Source organism: Labeo rohita, chromosome 10 (genome assembly GCF_022985175.1).
Source record: "Labeo rohita strain BAU-BD-2019 chromosome 10, IGBB_LRoh.1.0, whole genome shotgun sequence".
In the NCBI taxonomy this organism is placed as follows: Eukaryota; Metazoa; Chordata; class Actinopteri; order Cypriniformes; family Cyprinidae; genus Labeo; species Labeo rohita.
Window position 1 is genome coordinate 30,886,571 of NC_066878.1, and position 27,289 is coordinate 30,913,859.

The 27,289-nt window shown below is 37.1% G+C and overlaps 2 protein-coding genes across 4 annotated transcripts in view; one reads left to right on the plus strand and one right to left on the minus strand.

The window, feature by feature from the left end:
• The first annotated feature begins 6,808 nt into the window (after positions 1–6,808).
• Positions 6,809–20,872, plus strand: hapln1b (hyaluronan and proteoglycan link protein 1b). Of its 2 annotated transcripts, none has more exons than XM_051120503.1 (5): positions 6,809–6,935; positions 15,340–15,482; positions 17,851–18,213; positions 18,848–19,150; positions 19,316–20,872. In XM_051120503.1, the coding sequence occupies exons 2-5, from the start codon at positions 15,377–15,379 to the stop codon at positions 19,603–19,605; spliced, it is 1,062 nt and encodes a 353-aa protein (XP_050976460.1). In that variant the 5' UTR covers positions 6,809–6,935; positions 15,340–15,376; the 3' UTR covers positions 19,606–20,872. The 2 variants fall into 2 exon arrangements, with proteins under 2 accessions (XP_050976460.1, XP_050976459.1); XM_051120502.1 differs by lacking the exon at positions 6,809–6,935 and adding an exon at positions 14,367–14,839.
• A 4,551-nt stretch (positions 20,873–25,423) lies between these two features.
• The window catches only part of vcanb (versican b), a 33,288-nt gene continuing 31,422 nt past the window's right edge, over positions 25,424–27,289 (minus strand). For both annotated transcript variants that reach the window (XM_051120495.1, XM_051120496.1), the window contains 2 exons: positions 27,052–27,234; positions 25,424–25,986 (listed from right to left, as the gene is read on the minus strand). In XM_051120495.1, the coding sequence (XP_050976452.1) occupies positions 25,853–25,986; positions 27,052–27,234 (317 nt within the window). In that variant the 3' untranslated portion in view covers positions 25,424–25,852. The remainder of the gene's footprint in view (positions 25,987–27,051; positions 27,235–27,289) is intronic.

A 27,289-nucleotide genomic window follows, 5' to 3' on the forward strand; every position in this document is an offset into this window, starting at 1 on the left:
AGATCTGAATCAAATGATTTGCGATAGGTGGAGCTCAGAAATCCCTATCTTAATTAAATGATTCTCGATATGCGTTCTGAAGTCCCGATCTAAATCAAATTATTTGCAGTCTGTGCTCCCAAGTTCCCATCTGGATCAAAAGATTCACCAACCTGCTCTGAAATTTCAATCTAAATCAAATGATTCCTGATCTGCCCTCCAAAGCCCGACCTGGATCAAATGATTCCTGATCCATGCATCGCAGTCCCGATCTGAATCAAAAGAACCTGCTCCGATGTTCCAATCTAAATCCAATGATTCACAATACGCCCTCCGAAGTCCTGATCTGAATCAAATGATTCATGATTCACGCGCCGATGTTCCGATCTGAATCAAAATATTCACTAGCGAGCACCAGATCAAAATTCATTTTAGAATTTCGACATTAAACCTGCTCTGAAGCTCTGAACTAAATCAAATGATTTGCAATTCACACTCTGAAGTTCGATCTGAATCAAAAGATTTGTGAACCCGCTCGGAAGTTCTGATCCAAATTCAATGATTCACGATACACCCCACCTAAGTCCTGATCTGAACAAATTTCCAATCTAAATTAAATGATTCACGATGAACTTTGAAGTCCCGATCTGAATCAAATGATTCGCAACATGCTATCCAATTGAAGCGCTCTGAAACATTGAATCGTTTTGCGCTCCGAAACAGCTCCGTTTCACCCATCACTACAGGTGCTTTGTAAAAACCATTACAAGTGATGTTAAAATTAGAAAATGAATGGCTCTTTTGATCTGGTGTTTGCTAGTGAATCACTTGAACTGAATGATCAAAGTCATGAGTTTTAATCAATGAGAGCGGTTGGCATTATGATTGAGTTTGACGCTTAATTCACAATAATTTAAATAGTTTGACCACTGCAGTTCAGTTGGTGACAGTTCATTAAGAAGTTGAAACCATCCAGTCAGCTCATACCTTCGGTGGTACAAATGTGGCCGAAATTACAACAACAGTGGTTACATACACATATATTTACATGTCTGAACAAAATTATTGCTAAGGACAAATTGGTAGGGACGTGTCCCTAGTGTCCTAGTACTAAATTCTATGCCCTTGAGAAACAGTTTTCATTTAAAAGTTCTCCTGCACTGTTAATTATAAAGAAACAACAAGTAACATGTCTGAAACACAAACACTGCTTACATATGAAGTGTTTCCTTGGTTGTTAGCTATCCTATAGTGTAAGAATACAAAGTGTGCTGGTGCAGACATGGGACGGGCAACAACAGACACGAGACAGAGCAGTAAAGCAACAATAAATGCACAGAACAGTGTTTCATTCTCTCTGACCCAAAGCCACTTCCTATATGACCATTTTGCCCTAGAGCCACGACATTTAACCCAGATTACTGTCACACTTCTGTCTTATTGAGAATTTTCAGCTACAAGTCAAATTACTTTCCAAAAGAATTGTCTTTTGGAAAGACAAAAAAGGCAGCAAACCGGACCTTTATGTCAGATTAGATAACATAAGTGATGATTTACTTCAGTGTTTCGTCCAGAATTTGTTCTTTACACATTCCTGCCACTGACATAACAGATATTTAAGAAACGATAAGCTCATCTGAACCCAAGGGCCTACAAAGATTTCTGACAGCTTCTTAAACTCCTTATGCTCTGCCCCCAGCAATTTCAGCAGGCGAGGAAGAAAGTTAACCGCCGACCTCAGGGAGCTGCGCTGTGAAATTCCTCGCGGCTCGGTTTTCTAAAATGAATCAGACCTTGTAGCCAACATACAGTACCGGCTTTCTAAGAGCAAACCTGTGCACCGTGCCTCTGAGAAACAGAAAAAAACACTTAACGCAACGGAATGTGTTTCTTTCTGTGAGGTACGAACGCTGCAGAAAGGTGTCTTTGTGTACGCTGATTGTAAACAGCAGCGCCTCTCATGCGTGCATCCCAAAAACAGCACATGTGAAGTTCAGGAATAGAGGAATGTGAAATGTTTTCTGTCTTTCCGCTTTTTTGTGGACACAGAGAGTTGGTGAACTCCAGTTGGATCTACTTTGAAGTCGTCAGATGTGTTGTGCTGTTTACTTATTGAGAGCTGCCTATAATTCTCTCATCATTTACTCAGCCTCATGTCGTTCAAAACTTTTGTATGGAACACAAAACTTAAAAAACAAAATTTAGAACTTTAAAGTTTACACTAGTCAGTTACACTAAATATGAACTGAAGTTTTCGTTCACTAAAAAGAACACAAAAGTGTTATAAAAGTAGACACTTATGTGTCCATATCAAGTCGTATGAAACATACAATAGCTATGTGAGATAAAAAGATCAAAACACAAACCTGCTTTGATGTTTGCTTGAGAAAGCCTAGGATTAAAGTTTGAAGTGGTTTTAAAAGCTCAAAATTTAAGGTTTTATGTCTCTCAGACTGCTAGGCATTTGCTAGTTTAAGAAGCTGTCGGACATCTTTGTAGACTTATAGCTTGAGATGATCTCATAATTTCATAAGCATCTCAATTATGTTAGTAAAACCCACTGAGGTAAATTATCACATATGGCACCTAATTTCACATACAATATAGTCCATTAAGAATCACTGATTGACACAAGACAAACCCTGTGGGAAGTTACACAATTTTTATTTAAATTTAATTGCATTAATTTTGTCTCCATTCACTTAAAATACAGCTGAAGTCAAAATTTTACATACACCTTGCAGAATCTGCAAAACATTCATTATTTTACCAAAATAAGAGGGAGCATACAAAATGTATGTTATTTTTTTATTTAGTACTGACCTGAATAAGACATTTGCATATAGTCTACGAGAGAAAATAATAGTTGAATTTATAAAAATAACCCCGTTCGACTGTGTTGTTACCTGAATGATCCACAGCTGTGTTTTATCTATTTATTTATTTTTTGTTTAGTGATAGTTAAACTGCCTGCTTTTCTTCAGAAAAAATCCTTCAGATCCCACAAATTCTTTGGTTTTTCAGCATTTTTGTGTATTTGAATCCTTTCCAACAATGACTGTATGATTTTGAGATCTTTTCACACTGAGGACAACTGAGAGACTCCTATGCAACTATTACAAAAGGTTCAAACACTCACTGATGCTTCAGAAGGAAAAACCATGCATTAAGAGCCAGGGGGGTGAAAACTTTTTAACAGAGTGAAGATCTGTACATTTTTCTTGTTTTGCCTAAATATATATAATATTTTTTTCATTTAGTACTGCCCTTCAGAATGCAGAAGAAGACAAAATAAGTTGGAAAGGGTTTCAAATTCAAAAAAATCCGCTGATAAAATCGAATTTGTGGGACCATCAAAGCATTTTTTCTGTAAAATATATCAGGCAGTTTAACTCAAAATTCAGGAAAGGGTTCAAATACACAAAAATGAAAAAAAGAATTTGTGGGACAACTGTCACAGTTTAACAAAAAACAAGAAGAACAACTGTCACCAAAAAAAATTCATTCAGGTAACAACGCAGTATTAAGAATCAAGTGCATGTAAACTTTTGAAGGGGGTCATTTTTATAAATTCAGCTATTAATTTCTTTTGTGGAGTATATGTAAATGTCTTATGTGAAATTATTCAGGTTAAATATAAAATAAAATAACATACATTTTGTATGATCCTTCTTATTTTGGTAAAATAATTAACATTTTGCAGATTCTGCAAGGTGTATGTAAACATTTGACATCAACTGTATATTGGAAGGACTATGATATTCTTTAAAAATTAAAACGAAGTTTTAAACGACGTAAGGGTGAGTGAATGATAACAGAATTTTATTTTTGACTGATCTATCTGTTTACATTATTGGGTTCTCTGAAATACAAACAAAATTATATAGGCAGGCAGATCTGAAAAGTGTTTACTCAACAAATCCAACACAACTACCTCATTGCCAGTGTGTGTAAATGAGTTCAAAACTATGCAAATATAAAAGAAGGAACAACTAGATTTTAACATTTTCTGACTTGTTTGCTCAAACTATTTTACAGCTGTGGAATTAATAGGTTGTTTTGAATTTTTGTTGCCAATAACTCAAGTTCTGTGTTTGTGTTGTCTATCAAGCTCAGCTATTACAAAGTAACCATAATCTAAACTGCCTAAAACAGCCAATACATATAACATTCCTCTTCACAGCTTCCTAGAATTTCTTTGGATACGACATACAGTGGATGGAGGTATAATGTAATTGGTTGTATGCCAGAGTCAATAAACCCCACAGAGAAGTGGTCAGTTCATCTCCCTCTGGATTGAACATTTACAGGCTCAGCGTTTGCATTCTCTCGTGTTTATGGCCTCTTAGGCCTGTGCCAACTTTTGGCTGTGGGCACAGAAGAAATGCTTTAAAATTAACATGACATACCTTGACCTAAACAGCGATTAACAAAATAATAAATAAAACAAAATTTTGTACACAGAAGTGACGCAAGTACTGAAACATCTATGGAACGTCATATTTTGTCTTGTGGTCAGAGAATTAGCTGTTTTGATGACATAAGACAAGTATTTTGGATCAAGTCTCGCAGAGCCAGATTTTTGGCATGAAATCTAGTCCACATAGTGTATACTGGCCAAAAACCACCCACTTCCAGTTTGCAGTTTCATCATCTTAAATATACACTTTCTCTTATGCATTTTCATGTATATTTTAATAAAAGAACAACAAAAAAAAAAAAAAAAAAAAAAAAAAAAAAGTTTTACAAAAGGTTCAAACTCTCACTGATGCTCCTGAAGGAAAAACCATCCATTCAGAATTAACACAGGTATAAAACTGAGACTATGTTGGATTACTTAAACAGATCTGTGATCACTGTTGCACTGGGCATGCTGCTACATTATGAATTATGAATGACAAATCTGTCTTCTTCTATGTTCAGAGTGGAATTATTCTGCATTAATCCTTGAGCTGTGATTATGTTTCATTTTGTAGTTACCTCTCTGAAAGAACACTTTGTCATGTGCAAACCAGCTGGGTGAAAGTTTCCTTCTAAAGCTAAAAATGTCTTAGGTGGAAAAGCGAATGTCCTAATGCTGCCAGAACTCTCCAACAGTCTGTGTTGAACAAAATCACCAAAAATAGATTTGCAACCTTATCTTTATGCAATGAAGGTATTCAAGAGTGCTTTCTCTAAGTGACGCAGTGGCATATTGCAAATTATATTTTAGGATTTTTACCAAATTAGGCTGGAATTATAGCTGCATGCTTTCCAAATTCTATCCAAAAAAGTTCAATGTTATGTCAACCAATAGTTTTCATTTTGATCATATCTGGTAACCTGCAGAGAGAATATTTATGTTATTTCAGATTATCACAAACCTTTGAAACCATCCAGAAATAATGAGAAAACTGTCCTTACAGAATGTGTTTATGAAGGATATTAACAATGACAGAAAATACAGTTGAAGTCAAAAGTTTACATACACCTTGCAGGATCTCCAAAATGTTCATTATTTTACCAAAATAAAAGGGATCATACCAAATGCATGGGATTTTTTTATTCAGTGCTCTCCTGAATAAGATATTTCACATAAAAGATGTTTACATATAGTCCACAAGAGAAAATAAAAGTTGAATTTATAAATATGACCCCATTCAAACGTTTACATTGTTTTTTTTTTTTTTTTTAGTGATAGTTAAACTCCTTGCTCTTCTTCAGAAAAATCCTTTAGGTCCCACAAATTTGTTGGTTTGTCAGCATTTTTGTGTGTTTGAACCCTTTCCAACAATGACTGTATGATTCTGAGATCCACCTTTTCACACTGAGGACAAATAAGGGACTCATATGCAACTATTACAGAAGGTTCAAATGTTTACTGATGCTCCAGAAGAAAACACAATGCATTAAGAGCTGAAAACTTTTGGAATTTGAAGATCAGGGTAAATTGAACTTATTTTTGCTTCTGGAGCATCAGTGAGCATTTGAACTTCCTGTTATAGTTGCATATGAGTCCCTCAGTTGTCCTCAGTGTGAAAAGATGAATCTCAAAATCATACAGTCATTGTTGGAAAAGGTTCAAATACACAAAAATACTGAAAAAAATCTAAGAATTTGTGGGACCTGAAGGACTTTTCTGTAGAACAGCTGACAGTTTAACTGTTCAGGACAAACAAGGGACTCATGAACAACTATCACTAAACAAAAAACACAGCTGTGAATCATTCAAGGAACAACACAGTATTAAGAATCAAGCATATGTAAACTTTTGAACGGGGTCATGAAACTATTTATTTTGTGGACTATATGTATATGTAAACATCACTTATGTGAAATATGTTATTAATGTCAGTACTAAATAAAAAGTCCCTCTTATTTTGGTAAAATAACTAACATTTTGCAGATTCTGCAAGGTGTATGTAAACTAGACATCAACTGTAAATCATAGTTTACAAAGCAATGAAAATCTGTCATGTACTCACTCTCATGTCCATCCAAACCTGTATTTTTTATGCCTTTCTGTCTTCTGTGGAGCATAAAAGAAGATTTTTGAATAAGAAGCATTAATAAAGAAGACAACATGTTTTTACCACATGAAAAGTATGTTGTGATTTCTATCCTACTTGACAAGAAACATTTAATATTCTATAATTTCTATATATATTATTTCGGTTAAATTCAGGTAAACTTTTTACCATTGTTTTTATTAAGAAAAATCGATATGAAATCGCTATTTATAATCAATCGTGAGATATTCGTTAAAACAACTTTTCGCGCCACTGCAACTTTGTAACAGTCTTGATGGCGCGCTCTCTCGGCACCTCTCTGTCAGTGCGCGTGCACAAGTGTGTGTGTGTGTGTGTTTTCCCTCGGGGTCTGCCTAGTTCTGTGACGTGTGAGAAAATCTGCGAGCAGTTCTGATGCTGGAGCCCACCAGAGATCATTTAGCAGGACGCAGAGCTCTGCTTCACAAGGTAAGAGTCTGTCATTACGCATCTCTTCTTCATTTAGACCGAGCGTTCAGTCAATTTACGTGTTTATTAGTCATCATAATACAATATGTGCTTAAGAAAGACGCGTCAGTTTTGCGATACGAATAAAACACCTGTAGAGCAACAGATGTTTTTAGTAAGCGTATGCATATTCCTTACATTCATAAACGTCTTATGCTTTTAGTATGTGTGAATTTGGAAACGCGCTAACTTTCAGAGGGAAAGTTCGTAAATATGTTCGAAATGTTGATGACGTTTAGAAAACATCAAAATGCGATTTATACAAAGCGACTTATTTTGATTCGTTTTGATGGCTTAAAATTAAAGTGTAGATGGTTAAACGGCAGAATATTGGCATAGTACTTTGGAATAAACTTTTATTATTATTTCAGTATAAAATCAGTACATACTTTTTTAAAATGTTAAAATATAAATGTTTTAAACGTGTCAGTGTGGTATAACCAACGTGCAGTAAGTCATTTTGTCGTCATGTGACAAGAAATCATAATCAAGTATTGCAAGGAAAATATTTAGTGTTCTTCAGATTAAACTAATTAAGCAAATAATTTTAAAAGCAGACCATGTAAACTTGTTTTCAAGTATCATCATTTGGCAATCGTTTGAGGTTTAATAAGAACTGTAACTGCAATCATGATGGCCACATCTCAGTCTCAATCTCTCCCTCAAATCAATTTGTTTTATCTTTATGGCTGTTTAGTGGTTTACCAGCAGTTGAGTCAATTCATGAATACTCCCATTAACATTAACACAAACAACTTCCCCTTGTTATTTCTCAATGAATTATGAGACAGCCTGGCTCCAAAGAGACCAACAAGTGTAGCCCACATTCTGCAGCGTGAAAAGCCTACTTGTTGAGTCCATGCAATGACAGAATGTTCTTACAGGGCAAAACAGGCGCATACAGAGGATCCACTTCAATGCAGGCAAAAGTGCTGAGAAGGAACAGCCGGTTAAACAAATATTGGGGGCCAAGAGTATGTAAACGTATAAATTAATAATGCATGGCTTTATTTTACACATGAATGAAGCACTCAGTTTGCCATCTATCGGTTTGGAGCAAAACGTTATACCATAAAACCTGAGCTTCAGTAAGCCACTTTGGTGAAACTTGACCAACTTTCTTACCCAAGTTGAAAATAGACCTGGAGCTGAAATAACACACTCTCATATATTCATGTCAGGTATGACATGTACAACTGCAACTACATAGTTTCTTTTCCATTTGGTAACACCATTGTTTCAGCAGACACTGGGGTTCTTTATGTAAAGCTAGTTAACGTAATGCATGTTGCCTTGTTTGCTATTTAGCGCTGGTTAATCAGATCTGTCTGGCAGCTGTTTGGCTGCTGATCTCAAGGTCACATCGCCAGCTTTCTCAAAGATGCGTCCAGTGGTCTGTGATGACTATGGCTGAACTCTGACCTTTTCCTCACATGGTTGGCAGAACACATTAAACCAGCTGATTTTCCAAGTGACCTTTCATCCTTTTTCTCCACACTGCTGTGATGTAGAGGAGGATGGCCTGGGGCGATGCAGTTCATTTCACCCCTGGTCTCCTCCAGGTTAATGTATTGCATCACTTAGAGAGTCTGTTTTATCACATTAAACGTTGTTCATTTCATGCTTAGACTGGTGCTGTTAATTAGATTTGAGTAAAACTATTGTCGCGCTTTTGTCCAGAGATTAATTCAGCAGATGAGAACGTTCTTTGATGGTTGCACTTTAGGTTTAGTAAAGAACATCTGTTTTGAAGAACCATATTTTATTGTATATGTTTTTTGGACGTTATAAAAGCTTTACATAGGTTCTCCTATGGCATCAAGCCATATAAAACTCTAGTTTTAAGTGGGACCTTCATTTCTAGTCAAGCGTGTGTTGTCTTTTAAAAGGTCAGATGTCAACAGGCACTCTAAAAACATGCCTTTTGAGACTGGATTGCAATACATACTAAAACACTGAGATTGAAAAATGCTATTTGGACTGAAACAATTACAGGCTGACCTTTGTTGAGGACACTTACAAAAGCACATTTCAGTTTTAATGGATGTTTCAATATGCTTCATTTCCTTTTAAAGGAACACATGCAGTCTATTGTTAAGTAACTAGACAGTATTTTCACCATTCCTTTCTGAATTGTTCATTTATGGGATCCATTTGGAGATGCAGATCGCCTAACACTAAGATGTGGGAGAGTATCTTGCTAATCGAGGAAGTATGGATTGGTTAAAGATGCAGTAGAGAGACGGTTGAAGTTTATGCATAAGCACTGAGGACTCTTTGTGTGTGCTAAGGTGGTGCGAGGATGACGTCAAAACCCGCAGAAAACTAATGAGAGTCTGGGTGGATGTATCGGCATGAACCCGCCCCATGTACTGCTAGATTCTCTCAAACTAAGAGTTTATTTGTAGCACAATATATTTAGCTTTCAAATAAAATAGATACAGGGGTGACTTCAGGTTGACTGGGACACTTTTTCCAAGTCATTTCAATGACAAAAAGTGTCCCAATCAACCTGAAGCCACCCTACCTTCTAAATATCCAGCTGTCAAGAATTCTACCTGCTGCCTGATTAGAAAGTCCATCTGCTGTCCATCAGCCACGACTTATAGGTCCACCTTTAGAGCACGGCTGTTAACACACCCAGGTAGTGCCGCCAAGTCAAAGGCTCTTTATGCAGTGAGCACAGAGCACTTCCTCATGCTGGAGTCTATGAATAGGAGGTACATTGTCTTAAATGAACATGGAACATACTTAGAAAACAGTATGGAGCATGTACAAGCAGAATGAAAAGGTTATATTTACTGGCGTTTTCCCCTATTAAATTAATGATGCGTGAATGAAACTAATGCAACGTTAAAGATGCAGTAGGTTTTTCCACTTAAAATACTGTATTTACTACTTGGCAGCAAGTACTTAAGTAAATCCAAGCCGACACAGTACAGCAGACATACTAATTTTGGTATAATCATTCTGTTTTGCATCCTTGAAATAAATTCCATTGCATAGGTGCGAGCAAACAAAAACCAACAACAAATTTCTTACTAGTGTGAAACAATTATTGTGGGAAGACACTGATGAATGCTTTAGAATAGGCTTGGAAATCTGTTAACAAATGTAGCAGAAACTAATTAAGTATTAAGATACCTTTATTGTTCGGCACACGCAATGATGTACACTCACATGAGATGAGGACTGCAGTCATATCAGTGACCTAGATGAAATGTTTTATTGGCTGCCATGTTGTGATCACATGAACAGCTAAACACACGTGTAAACTGGATATTTCTAAAATGTTAGTAACTGAGAAAGTTTGGAGTGTCCATTTACACTAAGTGCAAACAGCCCATCTTGTTGGCAGAGGCTATTTACACTAACTCCACCCACAAATGCCACAAAATTGCAATAAAATAAAGGAAATATTTGAAAAGTGTAAAAAAGTGCCATGGGGGGTTAATCGGTTACGGTCCATTCACACGGGGCGTCGCCATTAACGCTTCTCTTTTACTTTGAATGGGTAACATCATGCATTGCTGATCTGTATTGAACTGTACTGCGGGAGAAGTTGAAAAACTTTAAACTTTTCAAGCACCAAAGTAGGCATCAGCCAATCAATGCAAGTGTCCTAGTGCAGACGCTAATTGCACTTAATGTAAATGACATCAGTCACTAAAATATGCTATTTTGACTGTAAATAGCATCCAATTGCTTAGTTTGCATATTAGCATTACAAATGCGAAATCATTATTTAGTACAAATAGCCGCTGCTAAAAAGGTTTGCGTGAAACTGCATCATCACCAGTAGGTGTCAGTTCTTACACTGCGTACAAATTATTCAGTTTTCTTTTTTAGAAAAAAAGTATTTCTTAGTCATTTGCCACACATGACAAGATAGTAGGAACTCACAAAGACTCTTTGTATTGTTCAGAACAGTGCATCTCCTTATTGTTCATGATGAATGGCTAAACTGTTTTCTGACCTTTGCATATTTTTTCCTCAAATAGAGTGAAACATTAGAATGTGTTTTAATAGAGATCGAGGAACCCCATTTAACCCTGCTCTATAACATTATGCATTATACATACAAAACATTATACATAAAAATATAATATAATCTCACTTACCATCATGGCATTCAAATTCTACTCATACAAGTTTGGAACAACATGAGGGTGAATATATAATTAATGACTTTTTGTTTTCAGGTCTTTAAGACAGATATGCTGCATATGGCACCTGTAACAAATGGATTTGGCTTACGAGTCCATGAACTGAACTCACTTTATTAAGTGCTTGCAGAGAGCGGAGGTCGAACACACGCCAGACCCCTAGAGAAAACACATGGAAAGATTTTAGATGTTGTGACATGGCTCGTTTTTGGGAGTGGTGCTTTGGATGCCGAAGACTGTGTAATGGCCCATCCAGTTACCCCGTCAATGGGGCCAGTCTTAGGCATGCTAGCATGCTAAATCTCCTGAAGTGTCAGTGTGTCCTTCAGCACTGTTATGAAATACTTCTAGCTAATCTGCCTGGAAAATATAAAGCACAAGGTGAAGCGGAAAAAGTTAATCAGTGTTGCCTAAAAACCATCAAATCTATACAGTATTTCATTACATTGAGTTTAAAATTAAATTTTACATGTTTTTAGGTCATTTAAGAATGTCAAGGAATTGAAATGAATAACTGTACTATAGGAATATTTTAAAATTACTGCCAGAATTCGTATTTCTAAAAACATACAAAATCCAAACTCATTGTGGCGCTAAAGCTCCTTGCATACGGAGTCTGAAATTCTCGTCAGAAATTTTTGCACGTTAAAAAATAAATACAACCTCACGTTGTGTCAATCACGTTTATACACTGCCTCTACAACCTCTACAACTTTTTTCCGTTATAAAATTCGGATCGGGTTCAATTTCAGTTTTTGCCTTTTTTGCATCCGTAGCAATTATTTTAAGAGGCGTTTTGACGGTGATGTTCTGTTTGTGATGAATTTTAAATACGGATACGAAAAAATGTGCAAGGACAAGGATATCTTATTAAAACTACATGTATTTTATGCAGTATTTTATTAAGATTTGGTAGTGATTTCATTAAATGTTTCAGCCAAAAACGTTTGTAATGCTAATGTGGGAATTAATACATAAAGTTCAAACTGCTTCCTCAGGACTACATTTAAATTTAGCATAAAACAGTCTTTTTTTTTGTAGCCCAATCTGTATGAGAGACAGAGACTGGAAATAAATCTGATCTCACTGTAAATGAGAGGTTTTAGGATCCCATTCATACACTATCATCGGTCTAATGTCTAGTGAAGAGAGATGCCATGGCCTTCAAAGACAGTGAATCTTTTGAAGGGTGTAAACAGTCCTCTTACTGATGTTATGGAGATTAAGGGTTACTCTGTGCTTTGTAGAATCAAACGTAAGCCTTAAACATGAGTCATTGAAATCACAGGTTTACAATGCATCTATGTGTTAAACTGTTCTTGCATTCACCTGGAAATCACCAATGCTATCTGCACAGGTCTACTGTGGACTCAGCAGGTTTTCAGCCTTAAGCCGTTCAATTATGTCTGCATTTCCTGACAAGAATAATTATACCATTTAACAAAAACATTACAGACAAATCCTCATCTAACATGTGCATACATTCATCTCACGTTGTAATTAGTGTTATCAAAAATCTCTAAAGGATATCTTTGTTTTGCAAGTATAGGTTAGATCTTAATTAAAATGGCCAAATATTGACGTATTAATCAGTCCATCAGTTCTAAAAATGCATTTCTTTTTATCATGACCAACTGCCATTATACTTAGCAAAGTTTCCTGAAAGAACACGTTTGTTGAAATCAAGTTGACTAGCGTAATGCATGATCACTGGAAGCCATATATTTGTTTGGCACTTGGTGAATGAAAAAGAGAGAGAAACAATTTACATCTGGAGATCTACTGCCAAACAAGGAAAGGAATAGCCTTCATAGTAATGCAAAGTGATCGGCAATGACTACTCAAATCAACCACTTAACGGATTACGTTTTGGCACATAGGGAATGTGGTCAAAGGAAAATGAGGTTCTGGCCAAAGCAGATCCATAATCTCCCTGAGCTTCACAGCTGCTAAGGAACCAGTGGGAGTTGTTGGGAAGCTATGTCGACTCCACCTCCAGTGACTATTGCGTAGTCAAAGTATATATAATATTGCGTTTAGTCTCCAGTTCTCCAGACCTACGCTAACAAAAGGCGTCTACTAACAAATTTCTAAGGGAAGGCTGTAAACATTTAGTTCTTTTCAAAAACACAAATGCTTTTTATCTTTGAAATTGGTCGTTTAAGAGCCAAACCCAATGCATTAAAAAGTACTTATTTGCGTCAGGGAGGTTAATTTCAGAGCCACTGCTATCAAACATCACTTGAAAATGACACTAATAGACACTTACTAAAAAGCCTGGTTAGCTAAACACTTTACATCATTCAGTAAAAAAAAAGGTCTTACAAAACAAAAGGTTTGGGTCTTGCAAAAAGGATTTCCAAATGAGGACTGGAAACTCTGCTGGGACAATCTGTGCTTGAGTTAAACAAGCATGTTTAATCAGGACCTGTCCAAGAGTTCAGTCATTTATTTTCTTCACAGATGATGCCATGCTTACCCGCTGCACCAAGAGTCTGCAAGCGACCTGGTCAGGCAACTATTATACTGCTTAAAGACCTTGAGCATGACTGCTCAAAAACTGGCATTGTTAAGCACTGGCAGCTTCCTTTGTTGTTTATCAATCTATCAAAGAAAGATCAGGATTTATTCCAAAGGCGGTAACGACAACCTGGCTTAAATGTCCAAAAACAAGAGGAGCACATGGTTAAGAAGAATCAGAGCACTGAGTCACTGTTTACACTGGATTGTCTTAAAGAAAATTCAATAGATTTGTAACTGTTTCCTGACAGCAAGTGATTTCATCAACGAGGGACTTTTTTCCCCCAATTGCAGAGTCGGTGCCTCTTCCCAGAAGATAAATTCATTAGTTGTGCAAGACTAAGATTCTTGTGATGCTTATGTGAATTAGCTGGTGGTCTGGCACAGTCTCTAAACCATTGCTGATCAACTGCAGTCTATGCGTTTAGGACGTTTACCCACATTTGAAAACTAAAGGCATGGGCTGATGTCACTGCGCTTGACCTCACTGTACACAATGGAGTGTCACAAAGGAATGTGATTGGTAACAATGTTCTCTGTCAACAGCACAGTTAGTTTTGGTAAGAGTTAACGATCTGTGTTTGGTTAAGAGTCAGTCTGCAAAACAGAGCATGTTTGACAGTCGTTACACTAAAAAGGCCCAAGGGTCATTTGGGCGGGAACAAATTCTTTTAGCTGTAACAATTGTGCCATAAAGTAGCCTCAGGGCAATTCAGCAAAGCAGACCCATGCAGCATCCACCAATTCTGGAGATCCTTTGGATTGTATTCTTTTTTACAACTGAGGACTTGGTGTTCTTCTCCTGCACTGAACCCCTATGATTTTAACTTGTCATAGTTGAGCAAGCTCACTGTACTGTGGTAACTTATCTGTCACAGGAGAGGGCACTGCATCTGTGAGTCCTCACTGTTATCAGCGGTGGCTTCCTGGTATGCGTAATGACTGTTTGCAGGCTGGGTTTGGGGGGGTTGGCTACTCTGCAGAGCAGTTCTGCTGACTGCAGTAGAGAGGAACTACCTCAGTGCGTCAGCACTCTGAAATGAATGAAGAAAAAACGAATCAATCAGAGTGACTGCAGAGAGAGAGGGAGAGAAGACTCCACACACTTTCTAATCCTGATCTTTTCGCGTAGCTGTCCTTGCATGCGCTAGTGGCCGGGAGCACACGCTCTGTAAGATGGTAAGTCTTTTCTGAGCTCCGAGTCTGCCGGGAGACGGTCTGTGCTTTAGAAGTGTGCCAGCAAAGTTTTGTGCTAGTTTGTGCCATAGCGAGCATCTCGACTGCACTTTTCTCACACTTCACTGCCTTGGAAGGTGAAGGGTATAGGAAGTCCTGCAGCAATGGCGTTCGGATTGCACCGGTGATAATTGGGATTTATGCATGCATGAAAAGTTTAACGGTCCTAGTCATTTATTTATGTACCTTGCCCTATTTGTGTGTGTGTGTCTTTCTGGGAGATGTGGTGAAAAGGACACTGTGTGCGCTGGTGTCTGCGTGACAGTACTGCACAGGGGAGTTACTGCAGATGGAAACGTGCAGGGGATCTGGTGCAAGTCACACAAAACTGAACTCTTACACAAACTCCACAAAAAACAACTTGGGATTGTTTTTGTAAAACCTATTAAGAATGTCTCGTTAAACTGTCTGACTGTCCCTTATTTTTGTGTTCTCTCATGTAGTGAAGTACCCCCCAACCCCCCGGTGCTATAAATCAAGATGACCTTCCTTCTTTTCTTCCTCTTGGTCCTCTCCGAGAGCCGAGCTGACAGCTTTGAAGAGGCATACAGTGATCTGGAACACTCCAGGACTATATACATCTCAGGTAAGAGATGTGAAATGGCGTGTTTGTAATTGTGTGGGAGAGTAAACAGTAGAAGGAGAGTGGAGGGAGAAAGTGAGACAGATAGAGAGGGGGTTGTACTGCCCATCCCCTAAATGGTGCTTCTCCCCCACCATTTCTTAACAGGGACACTTACCATAATTATCTCATCGGGTGTCGGCTTAGATGATTCGAAACGTTCTGGCTCCCGTCACATGACGCAAAGTGGCTGGAATTTTTTACTACAAGTGTTAAATATTTGATAAGCTATTGGGGTTCAGTATTTAGACATGCTGATATCTGATTATAGTAGCATGTCAGCCTCCACAAGCGCATCTGCAAAATAAACAAGTTTTTAGTTTGTGTGAACAACAATATAGTAATAGTATTAATAAAACAACCCTGTGCCCTGACCAGAAATGATGCAGTGACAAGTGAATACAGCTATCTCTGCAATACTCATCTGTTTTGAGCTTGGATTTAATCTCTTATTACCCCTCAGCGAAATTCACATTGGTTCAAAAATATGAAATCCTATGCTTTCTTGCACATTTTTAAAGATGGAAACTTGTTGCACCGCACCTGGTTAGGACACTGTGCCAGTGCCTGTATTCGATTTTTGGTTGAAGTTTTGACAAAGAAGCTTTTCTCTAGCATAAGTTGAATTTAACTGCGGTTTAGCTGCAGCATGTCTTGGTTGACTGGATCACTTGCAGGTTTTCAACAGATCCAATTAGGGTGTTGCTGAAAACTTGACAGTCCCAAGTCTTGAGGTTATTTGACATTGAGATGTCTTCATCCTTTAGCCTGGTAAAGAGGAAGAGTATGGGAGAGTTTTATTTAGACATGCAAATTTCTCTAACATTTAATTATAAATTAAACCATTGGTTTTACCTTGGATGACACATACTCCATCATGCCTCCATTGGGTCCCGAATATGTCTTTCGGCATTTCCCAGTTGTTTATGAGAACCAGATAACTTCAGAAAATGGCAAAAACTTTTATTTAAGAAAGTAAGAGCAGGCCACGGTGTTTCTCTATGATTCTCTAGTACCATTTATTACACTGTTTACTATATATCAATAGCTAGTTTCCCTGTTTTTATGTGCATTTTGAAGCATCGTATGAGTGATAGAAACATTCCGAAAAAAAAATTCCTTAATTTGCAAAAAAGTTTTTACACTCGTTTTAGGTTTTTTTTTTTTTTTTTTTTTTCTTCAAAAATGGGTTAATGCGAATAATGGGTGATGTAAAGGCATTTGCTGAATAAGTTCCTCTATGCGCATGAAAACAGTAATGTGACTTTGTGCTATGGAATAGCTTAACCTGACCAACCAGCAGACCGATCTCATTGCACAGCATCTGAAATGTTGTTATGGCCATTGTTAAATGCCCGAGCAAAGTCTGTATTCAAAGTATTACTGTATAATTGCCTCCCAGAACTGTCTTACACGACTGTGCTTCCAAACAACAGGCATCCACTTCTGAAAGCAACGCCCACATTTGCTCTGTTTTGTCTGCTTGCTCTAAAGTAATTTATTATATATGAAAATAACAATATTTAATGGCTTTTCCAAGTTTTATAAGTGATATAAAGAGCAAGTTTATCAAGAAGTGACAATTTTGTTCTCTTTGACTTTGATGGAAACAGTGCTTATTTGCAACTGTTTTATGTGACATTTCAATTTTGTGCACAAGTTAAATGTGCAGCTTTGGATGGAAACCCACCTAAAAAACTGATTAAGCACCAATATGTAATAAATGGCATGAGTGAACAAGAAAGCCAGCCATGTAAATACAAACCATATTAAAAGCCCTCCTCAACTCTTCTAGATTTACCTTTCTTCTCTCTGTGATTTGTGATACCACAACGCATCTGGGAAATTTGCCAACCTACCCTATTTTCTTTAAATCCCACTTATTGATGTTACCCACCAAAATGAGAAAAAACTCATCATAGAGTGCAATAGGTACAAAAGTTTTTTTTACAAAAGTAAATTTAAGGGGAAAAAAACTAGCACACATTTTCTCTAGTTATATATTCACTAAAATGGCTGCATGACACCTACTGGAGTGCCTTCATTGGAAGAGCATACACAGTTTCTCTCATAAACAAGTAGGGGAGTTTCCGTTTTTCTGAAATCTCACAAACATGATGAGTTATGTGTTTGCATAACCACAACAGCCTGTAGCAATGCACAGGGATGAATTCGGGCTATCATCTTTGCAAAACGCCTTAAGTTATTGAACACAAACCAATGCAACAGGCCTTGGGACAAAATAAATCAGAGCAAAGGCTAGTAGTTCACTCGCAATCTGCATTATTATTTTGTCTACGTCTATACTACTATGTCTTTCTTTGCCTTTCAGAAAATGGCCCCAGACTCTCAGTTGACACAGCACAACCCAAAGTAATCTCTCAACGTGGAGGCAACGCCACACTGCAATGCAAGTTCACCCGGGATCCTACATCTCCCCCAAATCCCAAGCTGAGGATTAAATGGACTAAACTGACTTCAGACTATCTGAAGGAAATCGACGTTTTCGTAGCTATGGGTTTCCACAAAAAGAGCTACGGTCGATTCCACGGCCGTGTATACCTGCAGGCTGCCAGCAAGAATGATGCCTCATTAGTTATCACTGACATCACTCTGGAGGATTATGGGAAATACAAGTGTGAAGTCATCGATGGCTTGGAGGATGATACAGCAGTTGTATCACTTGACCTGCAAGGTAAAGCATCAATTTATGTTGCTAACATAACTTGCTGGATTTTCCTGGTCTCTCTAGTGGCATTTAGCCATGCTCTACAACAACATCAGGACTTAGATGTTGACTTATATTTTGTGTACATATTCTGATTCCGTCAAACATGATAATGTCAGAAGTAATGTTAAGAAACTGGCCACATGCACGAACACTGCCATTATATGCCATTGTATTGTATTCTTGTTCCAGAATATTACACACAATACTATACACAGTTTATGCATCCTTGGCTGTTCCTCAAGGCAATTAACTATGAGATAGCGTTGTGCTGACTCTCTTTACACTGTGTGAAATGTAAATGCTATTCAATAGTCTTATAATGCAGAGTAGAACAACTTATAAATCTAAACCATCAGCAAGATCCTGACACAAGAGCTATCATGGCCAAATAAAGGGACATTTATTTGGTCCTTGCCATCTGCATTCTTGGCATCATTTCAGTTGGATGCAATAATTCAAAATTTTAATTTACTTTAGACGATGCACTGGAGAAAAACATTGATAAATCAATCAGAAATTTGATTATCTAACCAAGGAGGATTTTTAAGCATTCCAATTTGCAAAAATGCAATTTCATCTGCTCTTCATGTTCCTACAGGCATCGTATACCCATATTTTCCTCGACTGGGTCGTTACAATCTCAACTTCGCTGATGCCGAGAAAGCTTGCCGAGACCAGGACGCCATTGTGGCATCTTTTGACCAGCTGTATGACGCATGGAGAGATGGGTTGGATTGGTGCAATGCAGGGTGGCTCAGTGACGGATCGGTGCAATACCCCATCACCAAACCCAGAGAGCCATGTGGAGGCAAAAACACCATTCCTGGTGTAAGGAATTATGGGATGCGTGACAAGCAAAAGGAACGATATGATGTCTTCTGTTTCACCTCTAACTACAAAGGTTTGTCCTCCCCACTCTTCTCCAAAAAAAGTCAAGTAATTGATGTAATGCATAATGTATGGAAGGAAAAACAAATTGAGTTCAGCCATGCAAAGAATCTCTAATGCAAATTCTGTTCCTTACATTCCTCATTTGAGAATAAACACTTTTCCTCCTCTTCTCCAGGACGTTTCTATTATTTGATACACCCTGTCAAGCTTACATACGATGAGGCAGTGCGGGCATGTCAAAAGGACGGTGCTCAGATCGCCAAAGTCGGGCAGATGTACGCAGCATGGAAGCTTCTGGGCTACGACCGCTGCGATGCGGGCTGGCTGGCGGACGGCAGTGTACGCTACCCCATCTCAAAACCACGCAGACGCTGCAGTCCCACGGAAGCCGCCGTACGCTTCTCTGGATTCCCAGACAAGAAGCACAAACTCTACGGTGTCTACTGCTACAAGAGCGACAACTGAGCGTACAACAACTCACGAACTAAGCGTAATAATGTAAGGAGTTAGTTCGAGCGCATTAAAACTGTGACAAAGTCTCTAGATACTGTAATACAGAAGGATTTGAATATAAAATAAGTGATTGGTGTTTGTTTGAAGCAAAGATTCTGTAGGATTAGGCACCTCAGGCGCCCTCTTCCCTCAAAATCCGGACTTCTCTACAAGACGGCAAAAGGACAGGAATAGTATTCATTGGGTGCCGCAGAAATTCTAGCCACTGGTTTCAGGTCTGAATGATCTTATGCAGTACAGCAGTGCTGAAGGAAGAGATATTTGGAGAGATTGCAGAAGAAACTCACACTGTGCTCTTCCATTTAGCATGTAGTAGCTTGAGGGATATTCTACAACAGAATGACAGCAAAGCTTAAATACTTTGAACTGATACCTTTGGGCACTTAGTTTATCATTCAAGAACATCATATCCCATATAAATAGCATGTGAAAAGTATATTTTCTCTTACTAGGAAAACAAACTCAATGAAAGTGCTAAACACCATACAGTACAGCCATGGCACAACAAACAAGTTTTTCTTTTGCCATCCTTACAGGGTGCTATATTGTATTATTTTCTAAAAACATACCTTTTTAAATTTAGTTTTATGTGTGGACCAAACCATGTCGAGTCATAAGTCGCATTGTTAAGAAACAAAACATTGTTCTGTGATTTTTTTAACTATTGAAATATACAAGTAGAGTGTTTATAAATGTATGTTAATTATCTTTTTCTTGAAACTATGTGTTTATACAATGTCTCCCCTACGACGCAATGTAAATTCAAAGCTCCGCTGTATCGACCTCATCACTGTCAAACGTTCTTTGTGTTCAGGACGATGAACAAATCTGTGGTTCATACCACAGACATAAAACCTTTGCGTTTCAAAAGTAAATCGGTTTGTTTTCTAGAACTTGTTTTTTGGTATTTCTGGTCAGTTCATGAAACCACAAACAACCTATCCTCAAACACAGCCCATAGCAATGGTGCCAAATGTTAATACAAAAATGTTAATACAAATTAGTTTAATAGAGGAAATTGGGATGACCCAGTTTCTAGCACATGTGATGAGTAGTTTTAGTCTATGCATGTTACCGTTTACAAATAGCAAGACTGAGGAGGTTAAAAAGACAACAGTGCTAATGATCACCTTGTGTTACTTAGTAAAAGAAAAACAGCACAATTAACTTTTCTATTATTGAAAAAAAAAAAGACCTTGCAGGAAAAGGTTTACTCAAAGATGACACAAAAAATAATGGCACAACAAAAAAAGTGCATAGCTAGCATGCTGCATTCAGTCGTTACTTGTCTATGAAGCAGTAGACCTTAAGAAAACAATGTCAAAGCCATGGCATTTGGAAACAAACCATTAAAACAGACTGCCAAGCTAAGACAAAAACAACTTAATGATGTTTTATTCTTGTTATTATTACCATTAGGGTCAACACAACCAGTTTAGAACTCAAGGTCATGAGTTTTAGCTGCTCCACAGGGAGAAAGAGGGAAGGAGGACAAAAAAAAAAAAAAAAAAAAAAAAAATACACAAAGTTCTAAATATCGGTGGTGTTTCAAAAATACTATATTCACATTCACATTCACTTCATTATTCATTTTGTTTTGACTCTGGCAACTGTACATGTGCCTTGTTTACAAAACTTCAAAATCAGTTTTAGAACTGAATGTTTAGACATGTCTTTATAGGCAATGTTAACATTTTTCACCCTTGTTTTGTGTACATTAAATATAATTAAAAGGATAATTTGACTGTATCAGTGGAAAAACTTCTTGGCCAAAAAAAATAAACAATCAGTCAAATACATATTTGTTTTGGTTGTTTTTAGAAAAGCACACAGAGAAATTAAGTAAAAATAGCAGAGGTCTACTTTTACATAACATCTATTTCAATTCAAGTGACTGTCTAATAAAATGCCCTCAGCAAAAGCCCAGGAACAAATGACAGTGAAGAGGTTGCAAATATCAAAGGCTGCTCAAACTGTTACGTTTTAATCAGATTTTTCAAACCAGCAAAATCTAAAAATGATGGTATCATAAACACTGCTTCTTTCACTGCAATCACTTGTCCAGCTTATTCAGCTGTGCAATTTGCTCTTTTAACTAAAAGACAGGACTTCTCTCTGCCATATTAAGCATTATGATTTCTCTCATTCACAGTCTCTAAACATTTAAAAGAAAGCTTTTTCCAAGGATTACACAGCCGCCTGGTATTAGAGGGAGGCATATTTCTAATAACATTCTGATCAATTTTATTGGACAGAAATGTACACTCCTAAAGTGCAAAAATATGCAATCGAGCCGTCACCAAGACTTTTCGCCCGTTTTCTCAGACGAAATGGAGCAACTAAACATTTCATACATTTTAGAAATACTCTAGCTGACTACTCATACGAAAAGCTGGCCTAAAAGCTAACAGAAATGGACTAATGCCACAAGCTACAATTTCATGGGTCCTAAAGATGGCCATGGTCACTGTGTACATTTAGTTTTTCAGGTGAGGTAAAAAGAAACAGTCTTACCTTCCTCTGGTCTAAACATAATTTTGCTTGCCAAAGTCTCTTTGAAAACATACCAGAAGCTTGACAGAGTTATAAGATCTAATCTCAAAATCAATACTCCTCACACCAACAGTAAACACCCATGTCCTTACCTTGTTTAGGTTAGTAAGTTCATTGACTAGAAAGTCGACAAAACAGAGCAGGTGTCTGTTTATTACACGTCAAAATTAACGATGCCGCGGAAAACTCGGCAACGAGTTCTGGTTACCGTTACATCGCCCTCTTATGGTCAAAACCACAGCACCAAGTCAGCATAAAAAAATTCTGATAGTTTGCTCACCCCCATGTTATCCAAGATACTCATGTCCTTGTTTCTTCAGTTGAAGGGAAATTAAGGTTTTTGAAGTAAACATTCCAGGATTTTTTTCCATATAGTGAACTTAAATGGAAGCTTGAACATTCAAATTGCAGTTTCAATAGAACTTCAAGGGACTCTACACGATCTAGCGAAACAATCGTCCATTTGACAAGGCAGGGTGAAGCAGAAAAGTTCATCTAATTTTCTCCTCCAACTTAAAAAAAAGAGCTTTTTTTGCACATGTGCTTTGTAAATACCTGTGCAATGTGACTACAAGCTAAAGTAATAAGTCAAGCCAGTGCAAGACCAGCATTTGTGGTTAAAAAGTGTAGTTGTGTTTTCACATGTTATCAATCGGCCATATTGGCAGCACTGAACTTAAACAATGCCACTGAACCAAATGAAACTCACATATTCTGCTGATTATTACTGCTGAAAATGATCAATTATTGTCATGTTTTGGGCTGTCAGACCAGAAAAACATTTAGAGCACTACAGACTGCCAAAAGTTATAACAAAATAAAAGAGAAATGCATTTGTGGTTGGCCAAACTGAACCAGGATTTCCAGGACAAAAATCTTGAAAACACTCGTGTTTGTGCTTATTATTTCCGGTCAGGTAGGTGAAATATTAGTCACATCTTTACCACCTATTTACTTTAGTTTCTTAAAATGTTGTGCCCTTTTCTGCTTAAGTCCTTTACTATATGATTTAGCAGCTTCCACACGTTTTTTCCATTGTTTAGACAGCAGAACAATGTATTCAGTAGTACAATTATCCAGTAATTCAAAGCTATTGTTTACATTCAAGTATCGCTGCTACGGCAGTGCATCCGGGTAACTGACCAAATCGTGACGTAAGTGCAAACCTAAATGTTAATTTTTCCCACAAAATGACCGATAATTTTGCTAGATAAGACCCTTTGTCTTCAGCTGGGATCATGTAGAGCCCTCTGAAGCTGCACTGAAACTGCAATTTGGACATTCAGCCCCCAAAAAATCCTAGAATGTTTTCCCTCAAAAACCTTAATTTCTTTTCTACTGAAGAAAGAAAAACGTTAACATCTTGGATGACTTGGGGGTGAGTAAATTATCAGGTAATTTTCATTCTGAAAGTGAACTAATCCATTACCTTTTTTTAGGTCAGGTAAAAAGAAACAGCTGTAGCCTCTACTGGTCTAAACGCCATTTTGCTTGCCAAAGTCTCTCAGAAAATACACCAGAAGTTTGCCAGAGTTATAAGATGCAGTTTTCACCTTTAAACACAGCCACGTCCTTACCTTGTTAACGTTAACAGGTTAGTCGACTACAGTTGGTCAAAACAGAGCAGGTGTCTGTTTATTCCTGTCACATGTCAACTTCATGACGGCGCGGGAAAAAAAAATCTTCGTTATCGTCACATCGCCCTCTTTTGGACGAAACCATTTACCAAGCTAGCGGCAGCTTCTGTCAGAATAAGCGCGGGATTTCGGTAAAATGCTATGAAACAAGAACACACACCGTTAAACGTCCATAATATTCTAATAGCGATTTATTATTCAAAATCTCACAGTTCATTCATCGTTATATGTATCTTCAGCAATAAATTAAACTTCTATGGCTTCATGTAACATTTGTAATAAGGTTTGACAAAAATGCTAGTTCATTCAACCACACATACAGTATTCATATTTCCATATTTTACCATGACATTCATTTTAAAAAAGTAAAAATGGTTATATTACAAACCCACATATTAAAAAAACACTGAAAATATATATTTTGATGCCATACGACAAAATGATTATGAGAGTGTACAATGGTTTGGTGTTATCCGAGTAATCCTCACAACCAGTGAGGACGCTGCCGAGGAAGACGATGTTGAAGATTTGTTTTCCAGTCATGAGTTGCAGTCCTTTCAGCATTGTTTGTCTTTGTCCTCCAGGCCCGTGACATCCCTTTTGAACCCCCCTCACCACAATGTGAAACAACATAATGCCTATTGTTCTTTTACTCTTGTGTTACGTTCCACGTGTGCTTTTGTGTATATTTCGTTTTTCTCATCACTTCCCCATCTCTCTGTATTATTTCTTGCTCATTTCTAGGTCTGTGTTTATTGGCTGACCAGGCTGTCAGTCATCGTTATGACGTCATCACGTTGCCAATCCACTGATTTGCCGGCTGCATTTGAGGCCTCGAGCTCAGAGCGTGTGTGTGCGCCACGCCAGCGTACCTTGTGCTCCACGCGGTCAGCAGTCAGTCTTGTGTGTTTTTGAATGTTTAAAGTTTCCTGATTTTTGAAGTAATGCTTTGTGCAGTGTACTTTGATTTATTTATAGGTTTGTTTTTGGCTATTGACTTGTATCGACTTTAGAGCGAGATCTCTGTCCGTATGGCGTTAGAATCACATGCCAAGTTTAAAGTTAAGAATACACCTGGATTTCTGGGCGTTGAGTTAATCCTAAATGCCCCTTTTTGACAACTCGAATAATTAGTCATCTGCCATGACTTTGCTTGTTTTTTTTGCTCTTTTGATTAGTTTAGTTTGTACGTTGTTAGTTTAGGTTTGTGTGTGTCACGCCACTGTTGTACTTCTGCTTTTTTAGCTTAATTGAGTTTAGTTAGGGCGTCGTATACGCTGAAGATTTCGGTTTTCTTTTCTTGTTCTTTTTTTTCTAATTAGTTTAGAGGTTAGACGTAAGGCTGTTTTGTGTTGTTTATTTTCTTTGTTTTGGGTGACACTCACATCTTTTTCTTTTGTTATTTGTATTAATATCTTTCTCTTTTCATTTATTTAATTGTACACTCATAACGCAACTTTTACCAAAGTAAATACTTTAAACGTACTCTGTTGTTGTCATCTTTTGATCTGCCTCACGCTCATCAGCTATTGTCTCACCTAAATGTTACGCTATCATCCCTTTTAAACATCAAACACGTAACACTTGCGTACTGTAATTGTTCTGTTTATACTCTGCTCGAACCATAGTGCTCTCTTACTGAGTACAGGAAATCCAGTTCCTCGTAAGCAAAAGTTACGGATGAATTAAACAAAATAATAGTCACCATTCACAGCTGTTTTTACTTGTTCATTATCTTTACTATATACATTTCAGCCAGAAACCCCCCCCGCCCCATGTCAAAATGTTAAGACATTATTACAATATGCAATGCAGACTGTTGCATAGTCAAAGTACACTCTCGGTGGGTGGGTGATGGTGTTTGTTTTTTTTGTTTTTTTGTTTTTTTTGCAGTCCCTCAGGGTAATTTCTCGGCTCTAAAACATTCATCAGGCACATGGTTTGGCTTTGCCCTTTTAGACTAAAGATCTTCTCTGTAGATGTGAAGCATCTGTAGCTCTGGTTGGAGATCAGTGTTTGGAATCATCTGCTGTTTTTGACCAGCGTTGGCGGTACTGCGTCGACTCACTGTAGCGTCTCTTACTGTTGTTGTAATAGTTGTTGTTCTGATATTTGTGTGCATACATCTTCTGGTAGGTAGATGCTGCAGAATAAAAGGAAATGATATGTTAATGTAAAAGGATAGTTTACCCAAAAATTAAAATTCTGTTATTATTTACTTATCCTCACTTCTAAAACTATCTGACGTTCTTTCTTGCATAGAAAATGTATTTCAATATATCTTGAGTAAGACAATCTTTTTTTTTTTTTGGACTTTTTTTTAATGACTTAATGAATTAATGAATTTAATTTAATTTTAATGACTTAATGAATACTTAATGAATTTTAATGACTCTAAATACACTTTTTGATAATTTCTTAGTTTGTATTTTTCAATTCTGACTTTTTTTTTTTTTTTTTTTTTTTTTGAATTGTGAGATATAAACTCGCAATTGTGAGTTATAAAGTCAAATTGAGGGGAAAAAGACTGATATGTTTTCAGAACTGCGAGATATAAACTTACAATTCTGAGAAAAAAGTCAATTGCAAAGAATTGCGATTTTATTTCTCAGAATTGCAAGTTTGTCTCACAATTCTGACTTCATAACTTCCAATTGCAAGTTTATATTGTGCAATTCTGAGAAAAAAGTCAAAATTGCGACATGTAAACTCGCAATTGTGAGAAAAAAAAGTCGGAATTGTGAAATAAAAAGTAGCAAATAATTTAACAAATAGTTCAAAAGAAACGGCAGTTAACACATTAAATTATTAAATAAAAAAGCTAAAATAGTAATTTCTTGTAATACATTCACTAATAATCTTTGCTTTAAAATGTAGAAAAATAATTTTTACGTTTTATGTACAGTACATTTTGTATTCCAAGAAAATTCCAAGTGTTGTTATCATTCGCTAAAACAAACAAAAAAAAAGTATAATTTTGGGGGAAAAAAAGAGAAATGCTTGAAATAAAATTACCAGTAAAACTATAGAAATATTTCAAAAAAGAACTAAATGACAGAAGCACAACACAATTAAACTAAAACAAACACACACACAAAAATAAATAAAAATGAAACTGACTGAAAATATAAAAATAAAAACTAATTATACATATATTTTCATGCCTGGATTTTACTAAACATCTGTTTATTCAGAGTCAGTGACTTACGATTCAAGCATGTGATTTTGGGCTCGTCCCAGTAGCCGTCTTCTCGGCATCTGATAGTGGGAACGTGTCTTTGGATGAAGCCTTCCTTGCAGTGGTACCTGATCAGAGAGTTGATCTCATAACGTGCCTTCATGCTGCCATAGATATGAGCGTCCTTTATCACAGGAGGCTGACCACAGGACACTGAGACAGAGGGAAAAGAAGGTCAAATATGATGAGCTAACAGTGAGCTACACTG

What these genes read in the sequence shown, in the direction of transcription:
- hapln1b (XM_051120503.1), top strand. Translation starts at nt 15,377, where the DNA reads ATGACCTTCCTTCTTTTCTTCCTCTTGGTCCTCTCCGAGAGCCGAGCT. An exon ending in TGTATCACTTGACCTGCAAG is followed by an intron (nt 18,214 to 18,847) that starts GTAAAGCATCAA and finishes ATGTTCCTACAG; the next exon opens with GCATCGTATACCCATATTTT. An exon ending in TTTCACCTCTAACTACAAAG is followed by an intron (nt 19,151 to 19,315) that starts GTTTGTCCTCCC and finishes CCTCTTCTCCAG; the next exon opens with GACGTTTCTATTATTTGATA.